At 38.6% G+C, this 22,113-nt stretch overlaps 1 protein-coding gene across 1 annotated transcript in view; it reads right to left on the reverse strand.

Annotated features, from left to right (window-relative positions):
- Nucleotides 1-21,631, reverse strand: part of LOC309669028 (macrophage mannose receptor 1-like) — a 40,630-nt gene extending 18,999 nt beyond the window's left edge. The window contains exons 1-19 of the mRNA XM_082479597.1: nucleotides 21,486-21,631; nucleotides 18,751-19,149; nucleotides 17,736-17,909; nucleotides 15,253-15,411; nucleotides 14,364-14,477; nucleotides 11,908-12,054; nucleotides 10,836-11,018; nucleotides 10,140-10,297; nucleotides 9,625-9,735; nucleotides 8,379-8,494; nucleotides 7,793-7,941; nucleotides 6,577-6,776; nucleotides 6,145-6,269; nucleotides 5,449-5,536; nucleotides 4,718-4,853; nucleotides 2,564-2,602; nucleotides 2,294-2,457; nucleotides 1,107-1,174; nucleotides 525-625 (exon numbers count right to left, since the gene is read on the reverse strand). Coding sequence (XP_082335723.1) covers nucleotides 525-625; nucleotides 1,107-1,174; nucleotides 2,294-2,457; nucleotides 2,564-2,602; nucleotides 4,718-4,853; nucleotides 5,449-5,536; nucleotides 6,145-6,269; nucleotides 6,577-6,776; nucleotides 7,793-7,941; nucleotides 8,379-8,494; nucleotides 9,625-9,735; nucleotides 10,140-10,297; nucleotides 10,836-11,018; nucleotides 11,908-12,054; nucleotides 14,364-14,477; nucleotides 15,253-15,411; nucleotides 17,736-17,909; nucleotides 18,751-19,149; nucleotides 21,486-21,555 — 2,701 coding nt within the window. The 5' untranslated portion in view covers nucleotides 21,556-21,631. The remainder of the gene's footprint in view (nucleotides 1-524; nucleotides 626-1,106; nucleotides 1,175-2,293; nucleotides 2,458-2,563; nucleotides 2,603-4,717; nucleotides 4,854-5,448; nucleotides 5,537-6,144; nucleotides 6,270-6,576; nucleotides 6,777-7,792; nucleotides 7,942-8,378; nucleotides 8,495-9,624; nucleotides 9,736-10,139; nucleotides 10,298-10,835; nucleotides 11,019-11,907; nucleotides 12,055-14,363; nucleotides 14,478-15,252; nucleotides 15,412-17,735; nucleotides 17,910-18,750; nucleotides 19,150-21,485) is intronic.
- Between the last annotated feature and the right edge of the window lie 482 nt (nucleotides 21,632-22,113).

Below are 22,113 nucleotides of genomic sequence, written 5' to 3' on the forward strand. Positions count from 1 at the left end.
AGGGTGACAGAGCACTGGCACAGGCTGCCCAGGGAGGTTGTGGAGTCCCCTTCCCTGGAGATTTTCAAGACCCGCCTGGATGCAGTCCTGAGTAATGTGCTCTGGGCAATCCTGCTTTAGCCGGACTAGATGATCTCTAGAGGTCCCTTCCAACTCTGATGATTCTGTGATTCTGTGAAATTGTGCAGCTGAAAAATCAGTGATCAAATAGTCCCTGCATTCCCGATTAAAATTAATTTATTTTCACAGAATCACAGAATTATCAGAGTTGGAAGGGACCTCTAGAGATCATGTAGTCCAACTCTCGTGCTGAAGCAGGATTGCCTAGAGCACATTACATTTTGTTCCTCATTTATGGCTAATATCACCCCTGAAGAAACTTCAGATATAATGACTATACTTTATTATGCATATTTTCTCAAATTGCTTGAAAGAATGGATTAAAGCTGGCAAAATATTATTAATGAACAGGGGAAGAGCAGTACCCATCAAAATATTTTTTTTTAAAAAGTTTTGTAACTCACCATCCTCTTTATTTAAGACCACACAGTTTTCTTGAGCGCGTGCAAAGTTGGGCTCACCCTGGGCCCAAGCTGCATAGTGCACTGGGCTTCCATCCATCCAACTGAAAAAAAAAGAAAAAAAAAAAAAAAAGAAAAAAAAAAGAAAAAAAAAACAAAACCCCACAGCAAAACAGTAGTAGTTTCTCAGATAATGTGCATGGAACAGTTCAGAAAAATCCACCTTAACATGCTAAAAATATTTTTTAAAAAAAATACAGCTGAGTCTGTCTGTAAATTGAGTTTCCATTATAGTTAAAAGGCCTTAGATAATGAAATCCCCGCATGTCAATTCAGAACAAAAATACCTTTATTTTTATCAGACATTATCTATGTATTCATTGTATGTGTATTACCTATAAAAATGCCATTTAAACCAGTGTTTTTACAATGTAGTTAAACCAAGGGAGAACACAGTTTTCAACATGCCATATAACTCTGACTCTGCATATATTTCCCTTTTAGTGGTCCCTCTAGAAGGAACTTTGGCAGTACAAAACTTCTACAACTGCTTTTTATCAATCCTTATGTAGCTTGTTTACCTACCTAAACTGTTGATCAGCATTCTGAATTAATCCTATGAGATATGACTCCAATTTGCCATTTTTTAAGATCTAAAAACAAAAATGTACTTTTAGTTAGTGCTTTCCAATATTTACTAGTTATCTAATATGAAAAAGTGTCATTTTTGTGCTATGGAAGCAAATAGATGAATACACATTGTATAAATGATCAAGTGTAGTCACCAGAGAGGACCTCTGTTGAAGTAAATACCATACAACACATAGTTTTGCTTTATTTTCTTTATTGCTGCTTTCCCACTTTTAGCTGCATTACTGCTATGATCAAAGCTTTCAAAATTGTGTTCCCAATTTAAAAAGAAACGAGGTGGACTTGAGAAAAAAATTAGTATAAAATTTTTTGGTACTATCCTGTTCTTAAACAGCCACGTAATTCCTGTGTCTCAAGCTCTCTGTCCTCTCCTTTCATATCCTTTCCCACACAATCAAAGCAAACATCTGATAGTGTGAAACAGAAAGGAGGTTGTGTGGCTACTTTGGTATAGTCAACCAAACAGGATTACGGCAGAGGTTTGAGGCAACACCCAGGCCATTTTCAGCATGTCCCTGCCACGGCTTTGGCATGCACCTGCCAGAACCATCTCGGGCAACATGTAGACAGTGCCCTTGAAATACGTGAACAGTTTTGGTACTTGTTGCAGGGAAACTAATTTATGAAGTTATTATTATGACGAATTTAGTTCGTCAGTCCCTGACCTGGACCAGGCTAAACCTTTCTTTGAAAAGTTGTTTTGTTCAGCAACGTGATGTGGTATGTGGCCATCAGAGCTATGCTGGCAGTAGCCTCACATCTACACAAACACTGTATTCTAGAGTATGATATTCGGATGAGAGGTAACCACCCTGTCCAAAGGACAGTTTTCTCTGTGTACATCTAATCTGCCTGTTCAGTGCTCCTTATACATATTTGGTCACAGGCACAACTCTATTTAAATTAGAATGTACAAGAATATACCCACCCTAGTAAATGGTAAATTCTTTCGTATTTATTTTCCTAAAGAGAAGCTCTGTTCTGTAGAATAAATATTTTTTCATTGAACATTTAAATCTACTGCTAAAAAAATGTAGTTATGCGACAAGCACATTCTCCTGTACTTCACAAGCAGGGTACATAGGCCATATATTGTATAACATAGCCAAATTTCCTCTTACACATTTCCACAAAAATTTTCTTTCGCTATTATTTCGAATAGTAGCAAGTTCTCCGTGATTGTTTTTGCAGAATGTTCTGGCTTTCTCCATAGAGGTCTTTTCGGTGCTGAAAAAATATTGTTTGTCTCCTTTTATAAACCAGCCGTCTTCTATGACTTCGTACGCTGCAACACAGAAGAGGAATGTCTGTGTTCTTCTCAACTCTTACACAAAGCTGGTGTTGTTACATGATACCACCTTTTAGATAAGAGAAAATATACAGAAGCTTACCGGCAGAAGGGCTCGGAGGTTCTGGTTTCAAGGGTGTCCCTGTAAGGAAATGGGGAAAAAATGAGCATGTAAAATGCTTCACAAATGTTGAGCCAGTATAAGTGTTCAATTAGTGGAAATTATCTTAATGTCTTTCAATTTTTCATATTTTACATATTCAATGCAGAATATATATTTATATAGTGTCTTTGGTGCAGAGAAAAAATGGATGTTCAGGGAATAACCACCTGTAGGCATTACAGGCCTACATCTCTGTCGTGGTAATTTCTGTTAAGTGCATCTTGTACATCCTGAATGTTGCCTAAATTCGGTGGCTGAAGTTAGTCTGAATGACTACTTGTTTCTGAAAGAAAACTCAATAGTGAAAATACTTTACTTCAGTGTTGCACAATAATAAGAGATTCTTTATGGACATTGTCTTGGATTTGAACAAGAAATTCAAATCCTAAGCAAATTTTTGCTTCAAAGTATTTTAAATTTTATCATTATTCATTTGTGAAACTTTTTTTTTTTCTGTGAAACTACTTTGTGAAGAATCACATTTGAATGAAAATCCATCAGTTTTTGAGAAATAATATAAATCAAAAATTTCCACATCACACGGAGCAGGATATTGGGCCAATGTTTCTCTAAACGTGCAAGGCCAAGAGCTATAAAAATATATAAAACAAACATCGCCTTTATAATTTTTTTTCCACTGGAATTCATCATAGTGTTTGTGTTGCTGTATATGTAGTTACATTAAATGAAGTGTGTGACACACATGCTTGGGTGAAAAGAAAGATGTGTCACTTTTTAAAAATAATCTCTTGTATGATTGGTTAAAAGATTTAAAGGGAAAAAAAAAAGTGTGTTCTGGAAGTACAAAGTATTATGACCATTTCAGCATATTTCAGTATGACGTTATGCACTGCTGACTAATGATCGTAATTTCTTTAGGCTATAGTTTCTGTCATTCACACACTAATAATAATTAACAGTATACAACTACTATTGACGCTTTTGCTAATGATTTTTAGTTGTGCTGATCCTGCAGGTGAGGACTTACAAAGGAAGTTACCAGGAAAGGTATCTTCACAACACCTCTTTGAGCTAGGTGTCTATGACTGTTACTCTTTAAGTACGAGAAGCTGAGACAATGTGCCTTGGTTACGATCAGATTATTTTGAATAATTCAGTGGCACAGAAATTATCTTAATTAGAAAAGTATCCCTTTAAACATTAACCCTTACTGCTTCTGGGAAGAAGTCCAGGGAACCACCAAAGCAACACTTCTGTTAGTCGTCTTGGAAGTAAAATGTATAACTCAATACAAAGCTACAATTGATTCCTCTCTTATTTTGCTGAATAGCTTTCTCAACAGTAGTTGCATTTGTAAAAAAAAAAGCAAAAAAAACCCCAAACAAAACCAGAAGTATAAAGATAGCCGATATAGCTACTATTATGAGAGGAAGTTGTGAGCCTGCCCGTTGTCTTAAAGTGTATAAATTTTGAAGCTTGGATTACCATTTTTTCATTACAGCAAGCCTGTAGTCATAGGAATTTCTTTACATGTCATCTTACAAAAAGAATGATTCCAGTATGCTGGTAGTCTTGTTTAAATTAGGTTAGGTGACTAATGTGTCCTTGTGTAGCGTTCTAGCTACACCTGAGTGGAGGAGTGAAGTTTCACTTCACAAAGGATATTGAAATTTAAAGTTACCTTTTTTTTCAAATTGTAATCCTCTCTTTCTCCCTTTCTGCCCCTTAGCCCCCAACTTGGAAATTCCCTTCAAGTAAAAGTTCCAAGAAACATACAGTTTTATGTCAGTCAAAGCTTCTGTTTTGACAAAAAAATGTGAATTTTGCCAGATAAGCCTTTGGGTTTGCTTTCACTTTATTTTCCATGAGTCTATAATTACATAAACAAGTATATTTTCAGTAAAGCTTATTATGTAGTATATTTTTTAAAATAAAACAAACAAAAAAATCACAGTTGAAACATTGTATTCTGAAAGTATTTCTTTGTCTTGACATATTTTTACTTATGCAAAATTCCTGAGAAATCAACCAAATTTTCTACCAGCATGTACTTGGCAGAACTTCCTGTTTTGATAGAATGGGATTCAGCTTAAATTTCTTCCTAGTGTGAGTTTAGAGTAAAAACTAACCTACCTTTCTTTATTTCACAAATCCAGTTATGACTGTATTCACAGTGCACCTTAATCCACGACGTGGAAGACATTTCACCGATTGCTCCACAATATTCAAACGCGCTATTGTAAAAATAATGATTTGCCTTATAATTCACCTACAGAAGAAACACAGCTTTGGTTTTTATTCTTATCAATCAGTTGAAAAAAAGTGGTACTCTGGAAGGAAAGAGGAGTAGCACTGAAGTTCTAAACCACTCCTTACTTTCCTCCTATGGCTGTGCAGTCTGTGTGAGCTATTAAAGCAACACAGTCATTCCGCAAGAAAAAAGAAAGGCTCTGGGTTTACATAGCATTTAATAAACTTCAGCAGTCCCATGAAAACTGGAATCAAATGAGGTTATAAATGAAGAGCAGGGGAAAGGAACGTGGCAATATATCACCAGAGACTAATAAAAATCAGGAGAGACCTCTCATATATTTGCCACTCAGATAATTGCCTCTGTAGCTGTAATTCCATGTTACCACTGTTACACATATTCCATGTTACCACTGTCGTCATGGTATAACCTCAGAGTTTATTGGCTTTTTTCTTTTCCAAACCGGTATGAAGAATAATGATTTAGAGTTACCCAGTGGCAAGGTAGACATTTCGGGGAATTCTTATATAACTTTCATCCACAGCGGTCATGGAAACAGCTCCAACAGAGAAAAAGTCAGAACAGAAAGAAACCAGCAAGGTCAAACTCTCACCGGCGATCCGTCACTCCAGTAAAGCCCACCATCAGGATCCAAACACTGCAAACCTATCCAGAAAGGCTGAGATGATGGTGATTTTTTTCTAGAGTGTGAAAAAATGAATAATGGAAGAAGAAGATGTATGTGGTTAGCTTTGCTAAATTTTGCAATGGGACAGTAGCTCTCACACTTATTGAAGACTTCAAATACAGTAGAAATTTTAAAAATAAAAAAAGTGCTGTTGGTCAGCAAACTCCCATTAGCAAGTCAGTGAGGTTTACACCTTAAAATTTTCTGCTATGCAAATGATTGTGTTGAAAACATGGTGCATTCCTCATTGATGTTGTGATTATAGTGTTCTTTGAGAAATAAAATGTTCAGGTTAGCTGGAAGTCACAATTTAGTTTCAAAATGGTTCACTGAAAAAACTGAGTCTGAAGGAGAAGCATTCAACCAATTCGGTTGTTGGGTTGTTTTTTTTCAATTTAAAAGATTTGCAGATGATGACAAATTTTAAGAACTCCAAAAAAGTCTTTGAAAATGGTACCCATATGAAACATTTTCTCAGTTCATTTTCTTATGACTGTGATGATAAACAGATACAGATTTTCAACTAATAATCTCAGTATCAACTCAAGAATATTATAATTTATTCTGATATAACCTATTGTTACACCAAAATATCAATTATTAGATTTTTTTTTTACTCACGTTAAGTTTGCTATCATCGTTTGCTCTTCTTCATTTCTAATGGCAGCCAGGTCTCCTCCTATTTCTCTGCAGAAATCTCGGGCTTCAAACCATGTTTTCTTTTGGTTTTCTTCTCTCACAAAAACCTATGAATACAGGTAGAACACTATGTTTACAGCATGTCAAAAATAAGTCTGCTGACTGCCTTATATAAGCAAAATAGGAAAACATTATATTAAAAATATACGTAATGTGGATTAAAGAGTATGCTAATTGGATAACCTTACATATCACTGATAGAGTGATAACTGAAGTGATTTCCATGAATAGTTGTGTAAAAGCTTGCTACATTTGTGCAATAATGTGCCATTCTCTGAAGTATAGATGCCCTACCTATTTGGTGCTCTTCTGTCTCATGAGTAGGCTTATCAAAAGATAAAAAACAGAACTTACTCTGAAGCATGAATTAGTGCTATTGCTTGTATCCCAACCCAAGGGACATCTGGAATCAGAAACGGTGTCAGGAGCAAGAGGAAGAGTGACTTTTTCAGCTAGTTTTTTGCAGAGAAATTTTGCCTTTATTTCACAGTTCTGAACATCCCATAGTCCAGCGGCATTTCCAGTCCTTAGGGCAACACAACCGGCTTTGTTCCCTTTGTGGGATATAAAAGAAAATTGAAATGTGTTTTAAAGTGGTTCCCTTGACATTTTTACAGTTCATGTGATTCATTTACAAAAGACTGTGAAATATTAAGTGTAGTGTCTGCTCAAAGGAGGAGCGCTGTAAAAAGTGGAAACCAGCAAGTGGAGTCCATCATCTTGCCTCCCCTTTGCAGAGCTTTACAAGTGCACGAACAACCCTTGCGTGCCTCTTTCCTACGCCACTCACTGCAAAGATTTGGCAGCCCATTGCCCAGGCTGGAAGGGGTTTCACCCTTTACGCTCAGTTTGGTTTTGCTGTTGTAAGCAATGAGGAGCCAGAAAAGGAATATGTTCATGGCATCATGGAAAATCATAGAGTCATTTAGGTTGGAAAAGACCTTTAGAATCATCAAGTCCAACCACTAACCTAACACTGCCAAGTCCATTACTAAACCATATTCCTAAGCACCACAGCTACATGTCTTTTAAATACCTCCAGGGATAGTGACTCCACCACTGCCCTGGGCAGCCTGTTCCGATGCTTGACAACTCTTCCAGTGCATAATTTTTTCCTGATATCCAGTCTAAACCTTTCCTGGCGCAACTTGAGGCCATTTTGCCTCATCCTATTGCTTCTTACTTGGGAGAAGAGACTGACCCCCACCTTATTACAACCTCCTTTCGGGGAGTTGTTGAGACCAATAAGGTCTTCCTTCAGCCTCCTTTTCACCAGGCTAAACAACCCCAGTTCCTTCAGCCGCTCCTTATCAGACTTGCGCTCCGGACCCCTCACCATCTTTGTTGTCCTTCTCTGGACATGCTTCAGAACCTCAATGTGTTTCTTGCAATGAGGGGCCCAAAACTGAACACAGTATTCGAGGTGGTGCCTCACCAGTGCCATGTACATGTATGAAAGATACTCTTATTTCAAAGGTAGAATGTTCATAAGTGCAAAGTTGGGAAACAGTTTAGAATTACAACACAGAAAGTTCCTCAGTAGCATAAATTTACTCCAGTGGCAAAGTACCAGGCATTGCTGCATTCCAGTTTGTGTACAGAACACCTTCTCCAGTCACCCACTTGAACATCCCTTGCTCTTCCATGTCTGAGAGACCAATCCAAAAATACTTCTCAGAGCTCAGACCAATGAGGCTGGTCAGGTAGGCTTGCTCATATCTGCAATGACAGGAGTTGGATGGGTATTAAGCCTCGCTTTCCCTTAATATGCCATTTCTTAGCATCCTAAACTACACCAGACTAGAACGAATGGAGTGTCCATTAGGTTTCCTTTTATGTGGAAATATGCTGCTTAACTGGGTACCAGATGGACTAGCTTCAATAGCAGGTGAAGCCGTGCTATACTGAAAAATGGCTCCTTACAGACCAGAAGCAGCTGTGGTCTGTTCTTTCCGAGTAAAGTACAGGAAAACATGAATGTGTAAAGTATATTTAGTTAGAAAAGACATACTGTATTTATTGATTAATTTTTCTCCAGAAAAAGGAAATCCTGTTTTTCTGGTTTCACATTTTTTTTCCATCAAGTTCTCACCTATTTTATAAAATCCCAATATTATTGCATCAGATGATACACAGTTTTTAAACTCTTTTCATACCTGTCTCCTATACTTGTTAAATAACCGCTGCTCCTTTCACAGGTTTTCTTTGCTTCTGAAAACGTTACAGAGGTATGTCCAACCAAGTAGCAGTAAAAACCATGTCTTCCCCAGCCCTGTCAAGAACATGTGAATATATTTGCAGTAAACAGAGCATATTTTATAGTGCTTGAACTTCAGTGTATACTCTTATATCAACATATTTTTAATATAACCTACTGCAATAATGTATTAATTTGAATTCCGGTGGACCAATGGAAATTAAGCTCAGTAAACATCCAGAAAGAAGAGACTTAATGCATATGAGTCCCCCTTTTTTGACAATTAGTTACTGATAATATTTAGCTGATAAAAAAGTCAGAGGCACACAGAATGGAAGTGGATGAATAAAACCCTTCCTTGCTCAGAGCCAGAGAGTAGTCTGAGTAGTAGTGAGATGCTGACTCAAGTTTCCTGGTGTTTCTAGGCTAAAAGAACAGTAACTCGGCTAATTAATTGCTTTAACTCATCAGCTAACCTAAAAAGTCTGGCTGAAGAGGTAGCATAAAAAGCAAAATCCTCAAAACTACAGCTGAATTCCAAGTCACCTTTCCCTTCTACACCAGCTCAAGATTTGCTTGCTGCAAAGAAAGCAAATTTTCTTGCACCCAAGAAAGTTAATAAACTCTGTGTTCAGTATTTGGCTGCTGCCTAGTTCCAGGCCTCAGCTCTGTTCCCTATAATGGGTTGTGGGAAATGTTACTAAATACAGAACAGTAGTAAATAGGAAAGTAAAAAGAGAGAAGAAGAAAAGAAAAAAAAAAAAAAAAAGGCAGTGGGATACAATAACTTGTTCAAAACAAATTCACTCATAAAAGCAATTTGATTGGTTTGATTTGGCTTCAGTAGCGAGTTTTGTTGTCATCTTGCGTCATGTCACATAGTCCAGAAATGATTCCCAGTCTGTACTACGTCTTAGATAACCACAGGTGGCTGTAGAACAATATCACGACTATGCAGAAAACCACAGTAATGGCTTTAGCCTCTTTCACAGGCAGTTCTGAGAGATAATGGGCCTGACTCATATTGACTAAAAATTTTTCAAAATAACTTTATTTTAAATAAGGGAATGTAGTGAAAATTATCACCCTGAATTTGATATACAATCACACTCGTTAGGAAAAAAAAAATAGTTTTAATGTCAAGTGCAGCTTGTGAAAACAATGGATTTTTACTGACCAGATTCTTGGCTGCACTTTCTTCTTACCTTCAGGCAGTCAGGATCTGTCTTTGCTGTCCCAGAAACTCCTTGCAGCGCGTCTTTTCTGCAGATGTAACCAAACTTTCTGTCACAGGCACTGTCTGCCCAGTATCCATCCTAGATGAAGTTTGGGAAGAGGTGAAAAACAGTGAAGCAGAACCTGTTCCCTTTAGAAATGTTACTGGTTATTTTTTTTTAAAAAATATTGGTTCAATGAGACAACAAAGATCTGTACTTTGTAATGAATTTCAAGTACTTGTGCTCAATTTTGAGGTTATGTTAAGCTAACTAAGTGTCACAGGCAGACTGTTAAGCTTTGCATGGCATATAATTTGCACTCACAGATATGAACATTTATCTAGTTATCTCTAATTTAATTTTAAATTTAATTTAGAGCAACCATCTTTCTGAGTGCTCAGATACCATTCCCTGTTTTGTTTCTAAGTTGCGTTCATAAAACCCCTAGAAATAGAAACAAAAATCAAATTGTATAGTACTACACAAATGTGGAATGATTCTACCTCTCCTGCCATAATGACGCAATCCTCTTGCCCATTGATTGCATGGGTTGGTTCTCCAGGCAACCATTTGGTGTATGTCACAGGCGTCCCATCACTCCACTCAAAGTACATTTGAGTGTTGAGATCATTCAGACCAATCCACAGCTCATCCACAGCTTCTAAGAACAGAAATTCTCTTGTGTTAGTACCCAAGTTGAAACAGTTCGTAGGAGCAAGATTTTATGGACGTGAGCTGAAATTGCCATGTTACAATATAAATTCATCTAGATTAAATGACAGTGGAGTTTATTTTAGGATCTAATTCACATTCTTCTTTCAAGAAGTTAAGAAATGAGATACCAGCAGGAAATGAGATTCCTTAGCTTTATCAGTAAAAGTCCATTACTGTATCTACAGCTACAAGGTGTCTGAGGCAGATAATCCACCCGGATACTGCAATAACTAGAGCCGTCATTTCCTCCAAGTGATTTCATGCAGCGAAAAACAAACGAAAATCAAAATGAAAAGAATGAAAAAGAAAATGAAGAGAGCACTGATGGTTCCTCTTGTGTTTTTTTGGTGTTTGTTTTTTTTTAACCTGTGGGCATCCCTATAAATATTCATATCAAGCAAATAAGATTTTTTTTCTAAAATCCTATGATTTATAATAATATAATTTTCCATTGGTACCAAACACTGCCCTGTAGAAATACTCACTGTAGCCAAGCTGAGACAGTATGAAGCCGTGCTCCTCGGGGTTGTGGATACTGGCCAGATTGCCATTGCTCTGATTGCAGGAAATTAGGGCTTCTCTCCATACTCTGGGCTCTCTGTGAACCATGTAACAGTGATCTCTGTAGGGCAACCATCCTTCTGGGCATTTAACAGGCTCTGCATGCCCTCAAAATCAAAAGATATTTCAAGTTTTTAAACAGTTCAAACTGAAGTCTAGAATAACTGCAATTACATATGAAATCAGTTAATTAACTAATTAGAATGAAAATGGAGTGATGACAGATAAGCAGTACTTCTATTCATTGCTCATACATGTTAAACATTTTAGTTTATTTGCTGTTGCACGCTGTACTTTTCCAGAAAACATAATGCATTTAAACAAAATAATGGAGCCAGTGGTAACTGGGTTTTCACCAGTGTGAAATACTCGCTTTTGGACAGAGGAATGTTTTGGAATTCCGTGTATAGTGTTTTCACACAATATACACCACGTTTAGCATATTTCAGAAAGGTATTATTACTGCAGCACAAGTAATTCTCTGCACACGTGGCTTTCCATACTAAGTCTCATTAAATAAATTGGAGAAAAGCAGAGCAGTAAAGTTGTCTGAAGGAACTTGCTCTTTTTTTGCCATCTTTCTAGGTTACGGCAGTCCCACTCGGAAGGTGGTTTGAACCCATTGGTGCCATCTTTCCCAGCCTGTGTGTTTTCATTAGAATGCACTGCAGGAAGGGTGAGGCATCTCAAACACTATTTCCATGTCCATACAGTCCGTGATATTTTTGTGATACTGTATGGTTTAGACGGGTGCCTCTGGAACCGTGAATAATAACATGAAATACAAATTGCTTGTTTTGTTACTGGGTTCCAGGAACATTTACAGCATTTAAATATATTTGGCCAAAGAAATAACAGTATGCTTTGTTGTGCGCCACTCATCAAAGCAGAACAAATGGCAATGCTTTTTTTTTAAAATTTTAAATAGCTGTGAAATTTCATTTTATTGACACAAATTCTGTCTTTATCAAAAAGGTTTTTATTTTCTTGACATACCTGATGGAAGAATGAAAGGATCTGGTAAGGAGTTTTCCTTTTTACAGATATAGCCAACTTTCAGCTCACACGGCTGGTTTTCCCATTTAGCATCCCTTCTGGGATTTAGTACTGCACAGAATTTCCCAGGCTCAGGCTCAGGGCTTCCTTCATAGAATAAAAACCAAATTATTTTTCTGTAGCACAGGTTTTATGTCAGCAGCTGAAAGAACAATTTACTTTCAGGCTTTTCAAGTGTCAATTATGGGCTCATAACTTCATTGCTACAGTTATTTTTCTACCAGAGATAAGGAAATGTAATTTAAAAGTACCCATCGAAACGTTTCTTTAGATGCTTGTTGCATAATTCACACTTTCTGCCATACTTGATTGCAGAATCGCGGTGTCAAAAATAAGACGTTCCTATAAGTTTTATGAAAATTGTTGGCTTGCACAGAAGAGAGGCTAAACTTTGAGCCCGCGCTGATGGAAAGGCTGCAGCGAGTCTTTTCCTTGCCCCCTCCCCCCCCCCCCAACCTGTTTAATCCGCCTGTGCATAGGGGTCAGCCATACATCTGCTGAGGAATATGTAGCTCACAACCAGTTGCAGAATAAATTATGTTGTTGCCCAGTCAGTAGATGCGGGACTGAGACGTTGGAGGGGTTCCTGGTGCCGCTACAGTCGCAATGCCGTACACAGACTGTAGGAAATCAGAGTTCATAGTTTCACAGCTCATAAAGTGTCTAGTTTTATACACAATTTGTGGCCAGGACCCAGTTATAATAGGACTAAGTAATGAGCTTAAAACACTCCATTACATTCATGAAATCAGAGGACAGTTTGAGGTAATATCTTTGGGCAGGAACACAGCAAGGCAGCATCTTAACATAGTTCATATTCAGACAAGGAATTTTACAGATGTGAAGAGAGAAGAGTGTTCTTCAGAGTAAGAACCATCAGCTGCTCACAATAAAAAGAAAATCTGAAACCTGAAAATCAGAGTTCTAGCTCTGTATTGTAGAGCTAAACCAAGCTCAGTAAATGAATATTATTTGTTACAAAAATGAGACAAAAGCAAAATGCCACCGATCTGTGGGATATGTCGTCCAGCAGTTGCGTACGGAGTGGTGGGAACCTAGACTGGGCAAAGCTTGACAGGGTAGGCTTCCACTTTATAGGCGTGTGTTATACGGCTTCGAGTTTCTAGAGCTGTGTTTAGCAGAGCACAAAAATAGTAATATGGAATTCCTAAAATAAAATATAAGGCACATCATTTGGATGAGGCATACCAAACCACATGTGAAAACAAATTTCCTCATTTCTGCAATGCCCTTGCAGGGGAGCCTTTCCTTTCTTCGCCAGGTTCTGGTCCAGCAGCTTTCAGTGGTGTGCTGGAACAAAAAAGTTCCACTCAGACCCTTTGGAAAGGTCCTTTCTGCATGTCCCTTCAGCAACTTGGCTGCAGATTTGCTCCTTGCTGCAAATGGAGCCTCCTCACATGCCCTCACACTTGCTCTGTGTCTCTCCTCTGCAACCAGCCCACCAGGAGGTTGTCCAGGACCACTGTCCTTGGGGAATGGGCAGTGTTTTTGTCTTCTCAGAAAGGTCCACAGTGTGAGAACTTTTTTTTTTTTTATCTTCCCTCAAAAAGTGCAACTTATTTTTCAGGAAACTGGAAATGTGTAGATTAACTCATCGTAATAGCCACCATGTGGGGATACAGGAACTCCAATGGCGTGGGCTGCTTGGCATGAGAGCCAGCTGCTGTTCTTCTCTGCAAGGCTTAAGGAGTTTGACCAGCTCAGCAGAAGGTTGAAAACCCTCTACCAGACTCGGTGACTCTGGGCTTTCTCTTCATCCTCTGTGCCAGATAAAAACAGGTGGCACCTCTGAGACTTGGGGAAGGCCAAAAGACGGAATATGTGTGCATTCATTCAGCAAGCAAACATTCAGCATTTGCTGCAACCAGCTGTCGCCATGACAATTATTAAGTGACATTCATAGATAAACTACCAATGCTGTGAACACTATTTACTGTCTCTCTTGAATGTTAAAGAGGAGACAAGGAAAAGGGGAAAGCATAAAAAGTGAAGGGGAAGACTTTGCAAGACTGATGCTCACTGACAGCTGAGTCCTTGCGGGATGCGGGGTCTGATAACCCTTGTGACAACAGAAGAGACACAGAGGTTTTAACTGACTTGAAGGCATTCCTAGCATGCTACAGCTCAACTAGTGCTTTTCACTTTATCTGCTTCTGATAGGAGATGAGTTTATTTAACTCTTCTGCTTGAAACTCCTTGTGATATTACCAGTGAAGAAAAGCATCGTTTTCAGCTTTTTAATCTCACGTGTCTCATAAGCCTTTCAATCTGTTTCCTTGTGTTCATAGGGGATACTACAGGAAAGTAATTAATATGCATTCATCATTCTGTCAGGAAAGATTAATTCCAAAAACTGCTAAAAAAATGATTACTACCTTGTGCCCAGTTAAAATATCTGAAGGGAATGCCACCGCTCCACTGCCAGCCGCTGTTGAGGTTCAGGCTGTTAAGCCCAATCCAGAGAGACGATCTCTTGCTGTCAATCAAATCTAGGTAACCAAAAGAATTGAATTCTAATGAGATTTGTTTGGAAATGCTCTGCATGTTCAAAGTTTGGAGGAAGATAAAAAATGTCTGCTTAGTGATTTCTAAGTTCAGTACAGAATCCATGTTTACTGGTAATAAAATCAGAGAGTTTATTCTGTAGTTAAAGGGTAGAGAATGACAAAAGATTATTTTGCGTATTACTTTATCTGAACTTAATGTTATTCTACAGTTGTATGTAAGCAATAAGGTTTGAAAACAGAAACACTGAACTTCTATGTTACAAGCTTGCTTGAGTGTGGTACAGTTGATACAGGGCCTTAGTTCTAGCGACTCCATGAATTGAGAAAGTCTTTGGATTTTTAGTAGTGTTTTGTATAAAATTTGTATGGTATTTCGAAAAGTCTATTTCATTAAACATATGTGAAGAATACTGATTTTTTAACACAAAAATCATATAATGACTGCCTCCTATAATGACTTTCCTTCTTGTAAGGTCCATTTCTGGGACCTTTCTGGTGTTTTCTGAGCTTGAGCCAACTTTTACTTAGTTAGCTGGAAATTCTTAATTTTCTTCAAAAAAAAAAAAAGAAATAATTTAAAGTGTCAATTACAGAACTTACAAAAGTTCCACCTATAAAAAGCTTAATTTACAGTAATTGTGCTATTTCTCTAGCAGTACATGTATTCATTGAAACGTGATTAAAGCACCGAAACATTTGTAATCAGTAAAAAAAACTATTAGACGCTCTTTTTACAGAGTCTTGCTTATTCATTTACCTCTTAGGTATATTTGTTCGTGTATCTCTGTGACACTTAATAATTCTGCATTCTGCTGCTGGCAGCTCTTCCTTGCTTGGTGCCACGTGAGAGCTGACTGGTAGTTTATCTGGTAGTAGGTTCCTGTCAAGGGATCTGTACTCCAAAATCTGTCATTGTCTGTGTGAGAGAAAGGACATTTAGTATTGCAGTTTGTTATAAACACCTCACACAAAATGTTATGAGATAATTTAACTGCAAGCTTACTTTTGAAATGAGATTCGGGAGCAAATAAGGCTTGAAGCCCCCAAACCCATATTCTTCTGTTAACTTGTTCTTTGTTAAGTAAAAGAGACTTTACCGTTGACATCAGTAGAGATGGGACTTTCATCCTATATTTTCAGCTTCCCCTGTCAAATCTGATAATCTCAAGGTGAAAAAACCCAAAACTGCTCTTTGGTCATTATCTACTCTGTAAACCAGTTCAGCAGCCTATAGGCTATGCCTGCATTAATTCTTGGCTAAAATAGAATTGAAATGCAAATATTTCCAATGATGGGAACTTTGCTTTTCAAGATATGCCATTGTTAATTATATTTGCAACACTACAGGCATGGGGAAGAGTGGCTGGAAAGCTGTCAGGCAGAAAAGGACCTGGGGGTGCTGATCAACAGCCGACTGAATACAAGCCAGCAGTGCACCCAGGTGGCCCAGAAGGCCAACGGCATCCTGGCTTGTATCAGGAATAGTGTGGCCAGCAGGACTAGGGAAGTGATCGTCCCCCTGTACTCAGCACTGGTGAGGCCCCACCTCGAATACCATGTTCGGTTTGGGGCCCCTCACTACAAGAAAGACATTGAGGTGCTGGAGCGTGTCCAAAGAAGAGCAACAAAGCTGGTGAGGGGTCTGGAGCACAAGTCTTCTGAGGAACGGCTGAGGGAACTGGGGTTGTTTAGCCTGGAGAAAAGGAGGATGAGGGGAGACTTTATCACTCTCTACAACAACCTGAAAGGAGGTTGTAGTAAGGTGGGGGTCGGTCCTGTGTTTTACTTCTCCCAAGTAACAAGTGATAGGATGAGACAAAATGGCCTTAAGGTGCACCAGGGGAGGTTTAGATTGGATATTAGGAAAAATTTCTTCACTGGAAGGGTTGTCAAGCATCAGAACAGACTGCCCAGGGAAATGGTGGAGTCCTCATTCCTGGAGGAATTTAAAAGTTGTGTAGCTGTGGTGCTTAGGGACATGGTTTTGTGATGGATTTGGCTGTTAGCTTAACAGCTGGACTCGAAGATCTTAAAGGTCTTTTCCAACTTAAATGATTCTATGACTTTTTAAACTGTATTCCTTATTTCTAGTCTGCATGTGTTTAAGGTAATTGAAATTTAGAAATTGTCTTGTGAGAGTCCACTGTTAGCAAAACTGTTTTTCTGGACAAGTGCTAATAAGCTGTGATTACAACTTCCTCTAACTTCTCTTCTCTTGAGGAAAAGATATTGAATTTCTTGAACTATTCACTAGAATAAATGTTTTCTATTTTTATTGTGTTTCTTTATTGCTGATTCACTTCAGATTTTTAACATTCTTTTTTAATTGGATTCAGACATTAGTGATAGTGTCCTAACAATTTTATAATGCCAAATACTTCATGTTTGCCAGTTTATACAGTGAGGATTTTCTGGGATTTTTCAAGCTGCTGCGTGCAATATTGCACTAGGAAATAGTTGTCAGTAATATCAGTGAAAACGGTGGTGGCATTTGGTGGTTGATAATGAGCTGAACCCAGTTTCCCGGTGCAATACTCCTATCAAAATGACAAATAGTGTGTCGGTGGTATAGCACTTAAAAAACAGGTCTGAAGCAGCTTTTTTAATATCTTCATTAACACCGTATTTTGGTGTCCTTCATCCCGCACTCAGATGGACATACATTTATCTGTTCAGATAACACTATCTTGTAATGTTATCTGAAATGTTTCAGATAACACTATCTTGTAATGTCACTGAAACATTACAAGGGAAAGGCTAACGATGCTGCTATTTCGGTAAGACCTTTGAGACGATCTTCTTATTTTGTTTTTCGGAAAACAAACTGCATCGTCCTGTGCTTGTAGACCAATCTTGTTAGACAGAACAGGGATTTGCATGGGTAGAAAAGGTGGTACTACTGTTACCACAAATAACAGTGAAGCACAGAGAATTAGGCTGTGAGTAGCATCTCAATTTTCAGATGACTTTATGCTGAATGCAGTCATATTTAAAGCGTACTCATCTTTTCCTGGGTAGTAGCTACTGATGGACACGGTCAGACAACTTCCAGCCCGACTGTAGACTCATAGGAAACATTTTTGTTTCTTCTGTAAGGAACGTTACAGCACGGCAGAGACCTTTTTGAGTAAAATACAGTCATTATGAGGTTTTTCCCTTCCGTGTTAGTAACGTCACAGCATTGATGTATTTCCCTAATAGCGTTGTGTCATAGCATCTGTGTCAGCATTTGGGACTTACTGCCAGTTGGACAGAACCCATACAAATGGTCCGCGTCAAAGTCGGGGGTTGTGGCACACCAGAGCAAGCCGTCTGACCTGCCGGCAGCTGTGCACCCAGCGTGCCATTTCCCGCTCAGCCGGAAGGGGAAGACACACGGAGCTCCGTTGGCGTTTCCTAACAGTGTAAACAAATCTGAGGAGGAAAAAAGGAAATTATAACATAGGTACAGGAATCTCAGGGACCCAGTTCTCTACCTAAATGTACACTCTGTACGAGTATGTGGAGAAAGTGTTGCAAGTGTTACACCAGTGTAACTGGGGACCTACTGTCACCAGCAGTGTCTTCCAAGGAAGGTCTGGGTAGGTCTTGCAATTTACCATTTATTTATGATGTTGTCAGCTGTAATGGCTGGAAACAGAGCAGTTTCATACTGTGGTCAAGAACTATGAGAAAACTGTAGTGATTTTTGTCTCATATATTTAAGAATAATTTTCTTAAAATAGGATTATTTTGTTTTTCATGTAGCTTAACTTTCAAATCATTCACTAAAAATAAATCATTGATTTAACTGTTAAAAATTGTGGGTTTTTTTGTCATCTGAAATCTTTTAGAGGAACTGAATGGTAGTGTGCATGGAATTATTTCCTTATATTCACTTCCTTATATTCACTATAGGAGTATTAAACTTAAAGATTTTTGCCTTTAATCCAAAAGTACTAATAGAATTTCACTAGTATACAGTTAAATAAAGCACTGTGATTAAAGCTAGCAATTAAAAATAGCCTATGTCCACCATTTGCTTTAAAAGTAAAGAAAAAAGTGCCCATTTTGCACATACTACATTGTCTCTGAAGCTAAGAACCCATACGTCTTCAGGATGGGGGAACACACGCCTGAGTATGAGAAGGAATCATCTTCCAGTCCAACATCACCTGAGGTGGAACAGCTGATGTTAGACCAAGGGGAGCAGAAATCAAAGGACCCTATCCGTGAGGCAAACAAGACACTGCCAGGATTAACCTTTAAACTTTACCTTCATGGCCTTTAGAACACAAATCATCCATGGTTCCGTAGATCTTCCATGTATTCATCATCGCTGATCCGGTGTTCAGCATGATATTGTCTTCTTTTCTTTTGCCAGCACTGAGAAATAAATCTTCCCCTTGGATTGCCAAGCTTGCATTCCTGCACTCCCATTTCTGGAGCTCACTTTTCTTGTTGCAGGGGTACAAGGAAATTTTAGCCTGCTTTTGCTTGTGGGGCACTCCCAAACATTGTGCAAATGCCACGCTCATCACCTGGTGATCAGACACCCACCTGAATTTTTGTAACTCAGCGTTTTTGTTGCAAGCGGCTGTTGTGACTGCATGAGAACTCTGAGCAAATAAACAGAGCTTAGTATCCTCATTGTGTATTAAAAATATTTCATTGTCTGTAAAACAAAATAATCAGAATTAATGTATTTATGGTGAGCGCATGATGAGGGGAGCTTGTGAGGAAAGAAATGTGCTGTTGATTCCATGTTGATGTGACTCACACCAGGAGACTGTAAATCTGAGTCACTTTTGCAAAGATCAAACAGCATTTTCAAGACTTTCATTTCCTTTTGGGAAGGAAAAATAAGTACAGCTCATGTAAATACAATAAAGGGGAATAAGAGCACATAAAATACATTATGACAGCTTCAAAAATGTCATCTCTATAATGGAATTTTCATCAGCATAGTAGATTTTATTTTTCTAAATCCCTCCCGAAATACACATTTCTTTCAAGATTTCCAAAAGAGACCTTACTGAAGATTTGGAAGATTTGCCATCACTTCATGCATTGTAAATTTAGCTCACGTTACATATCTCTCCTCTCCGCAGGGTTGCATTTGTACTTAATACACTTAGTGAGTGAGTCTTCTCTTGCTCCTTTTGTAATTGGCATGTTCTGTTATAGTTTGGGGTATTTTTAGAATGAAAAACCGTGGAACAGTGACTTGTTATCTTGCCTTCTTCCAGTATCGTCTCATTAGTACGTCTGTCATAAGCAGTCAACATAATTCACACAACCAACTCACAAATGTTCTCACAAGAACCAACGCCAGGCAGTACATAGAGATAAAGATGCGATGGGTGTGTGCCTGTGCATTGTTATGGAAAGACAATATGTGAATGCTAAACATGTTAATTAACACTCCCAAAAGCTTATAGGGAGCCTAATTTAGTAATCCATCGAGACAAGTAGGTCCTGCTGGGAGGAGCTGCCCAGTGCTGCAGTTCTACTGCCAACATGTAAAGCAGGTCAGTCAGTGCTGGGCATTGCCCTGTGAACACAGCTGCCTGCTTTTCCAAATGTCGAGTAGCACACAGCTCCCACTGGCTTTGGGCTGTGAGGGAGTGAAATTTGGGCTATAAGGAATATTCTAGGACCTATGGGACCGGAGGGCAAGGCTTTGCCCTTCAGTTCTCTGTGCCTCAAATCCCCACCTGGAAACAGATGTAGCCATCGCCCCCGTATCCATCTGAGAGAATAGCCATTTAAGGGACAGTGAGATACTGTTCCAAACACTACAGTAAACTTGTAGGACAAGGGTGGGATGTTCAGGCACAGCCGATGTTGAGTAGTGAACAGAGCAGAAAGTGTCTGGGAAATTCTGGGAAGCTATGACAGGAAGAATAGTTCTTGTTAGGATATCTGCATTTAATGCTTGAGCTCTCCCAAGAAGGCCCTGTATTACTTTGACCAGCTTAGTAATCTATGGAATTTTCACTTCTTCAGATCTAAATTTGTAGTGAAGACCTAGTTTCTTCTTTCCTTGTCCATTTAGACAGAAGGTTTTAAATCTTATTAGATCTTTTATTTCTTACTGCTAACTAAGTGCTTCATGTAGTGCCCTAAGTTTCAGCTATCGCCCCTCGTAGTATTTTTGTGTCTAATAATACGAGTTCTCACTAGGAACTGTGAGGTTCGTTCTTGGGCTGTAATGTGGGTTTGGGTCCCAGCTCACAGAGGAGAGGGGAGACCCCCTTTTTGCACAGGCTAATGCTGGCACAGCTCACGCGGCACGGTGTCTGCTTTCCAAAGCTGTGATTTGCACCCCACTCCTCTAATCTAACGATAAAGCAAAAATGTCCTTGAACCTTATCACCACCTTTACATCAAAAGGGAGCTGTGATCTGTTTGTGGCCAACTTCAGAGCCTTAATTACACCTCTCATCCTTTCTCTGAGAGCTGTAGAGGATATTCCAGGGCTGTTCTTGAGTCTGATCTTTTTAATGTTTTTCACTGGCATCTGCTCAGCCACAGTATTGCATCTCACATCAGTCCACAAGCTCCATCTCATCCCACACAATCTCATTCTAAGGCTAGGAGATACCGCACCCTATTTAATTCCTTTCTCTTTTTCATTTTTTTAACTCGATCACATAAACAGACAGGGACTATGGAGCGCACGCTGCAGTCCATCTACTTCACAGAGCAGACATAACCAATAATTAAGTTGCATTCGAAAGGAAATCTTTATCTGCGTACATGACTCTGTCCTGACTTCTGATTCCCAGCTTTACCCCATCTTGATTTTTCCCTTCTCTTTAAAAGTGAACAAATATCTCTTTATCTGCATCTTTTCTAAACTTCTGTGGACCACTCCAGTTAGGACCAATATGAAATGCAGGGCAGCTAAGCTGCATGAAAGTCTTAAAGAGCCTGAGAAACAAGCAAGACAACAAAAATGCCCACTTTCACATCCACTTTTGCAGGGGATAAAAAACAAAGACTCACCGAGTGTCTGAAAAGCAGTATGAACGAAAGACAGGAAAACTAAGACTGCAGAAAAAGTCAGGTATTTCATTTCTTTCTTGTTATTCACGAAGAGATGAGCTGAAATTAATTGCTGCAGTAGAAGTCCTTAAGGAACCAGTTGGCGCTGGCTCCTTCTCAGTTTTGGAGAGTTTAGTTGAAAGAGAAAACTCTGGGGTCTAAATAAGGAAATATCCTGTCACATGTGGCATTTTGAAATCTATAAATGCTTACAAAATTCAAACTTTGCATCTGAAAGTAAAGTTTCTTTCCATTTTAATGCTAGTGGCAGAATTTGAACAGTTCAACATCATTCTGCTAAATTATTTTTAACTTTCATTGTTCTGCTCTGAGATTGTAAAGTCCTGACCCTCAAAACCAAAGAAGCAGTTGAGTGCACTTTGGATGGATGTACTTTAAATCTCAGACGTACATACCTGGGAAACTCAGAAAAAAATACGTGCAAATTTATTGGCCAGATAGGTATTCACTGCTACAAAATATGTATTCATTTAATTTGAGGCACCAAGCAATGTTGACTATTTCAGTGTGAAAAATTAATCCAGATGGGAAAATTTAATTTTGCTTGGTAACTTGACAAACTGGGCAC

The sequence above is a fragment of the Vanellus vanellus genome, assembly GCF_965231255.1.
Source record: "Vanellus vanellus genome assembly, chromosome: 2".
In the NCBI taxonomy this organism is placed as follows: Eukaryota; Metazoa; Chordata; class Aves; order Charadriiformes; family Charadriidae; genus Vanellus; species Vanellus vanellus.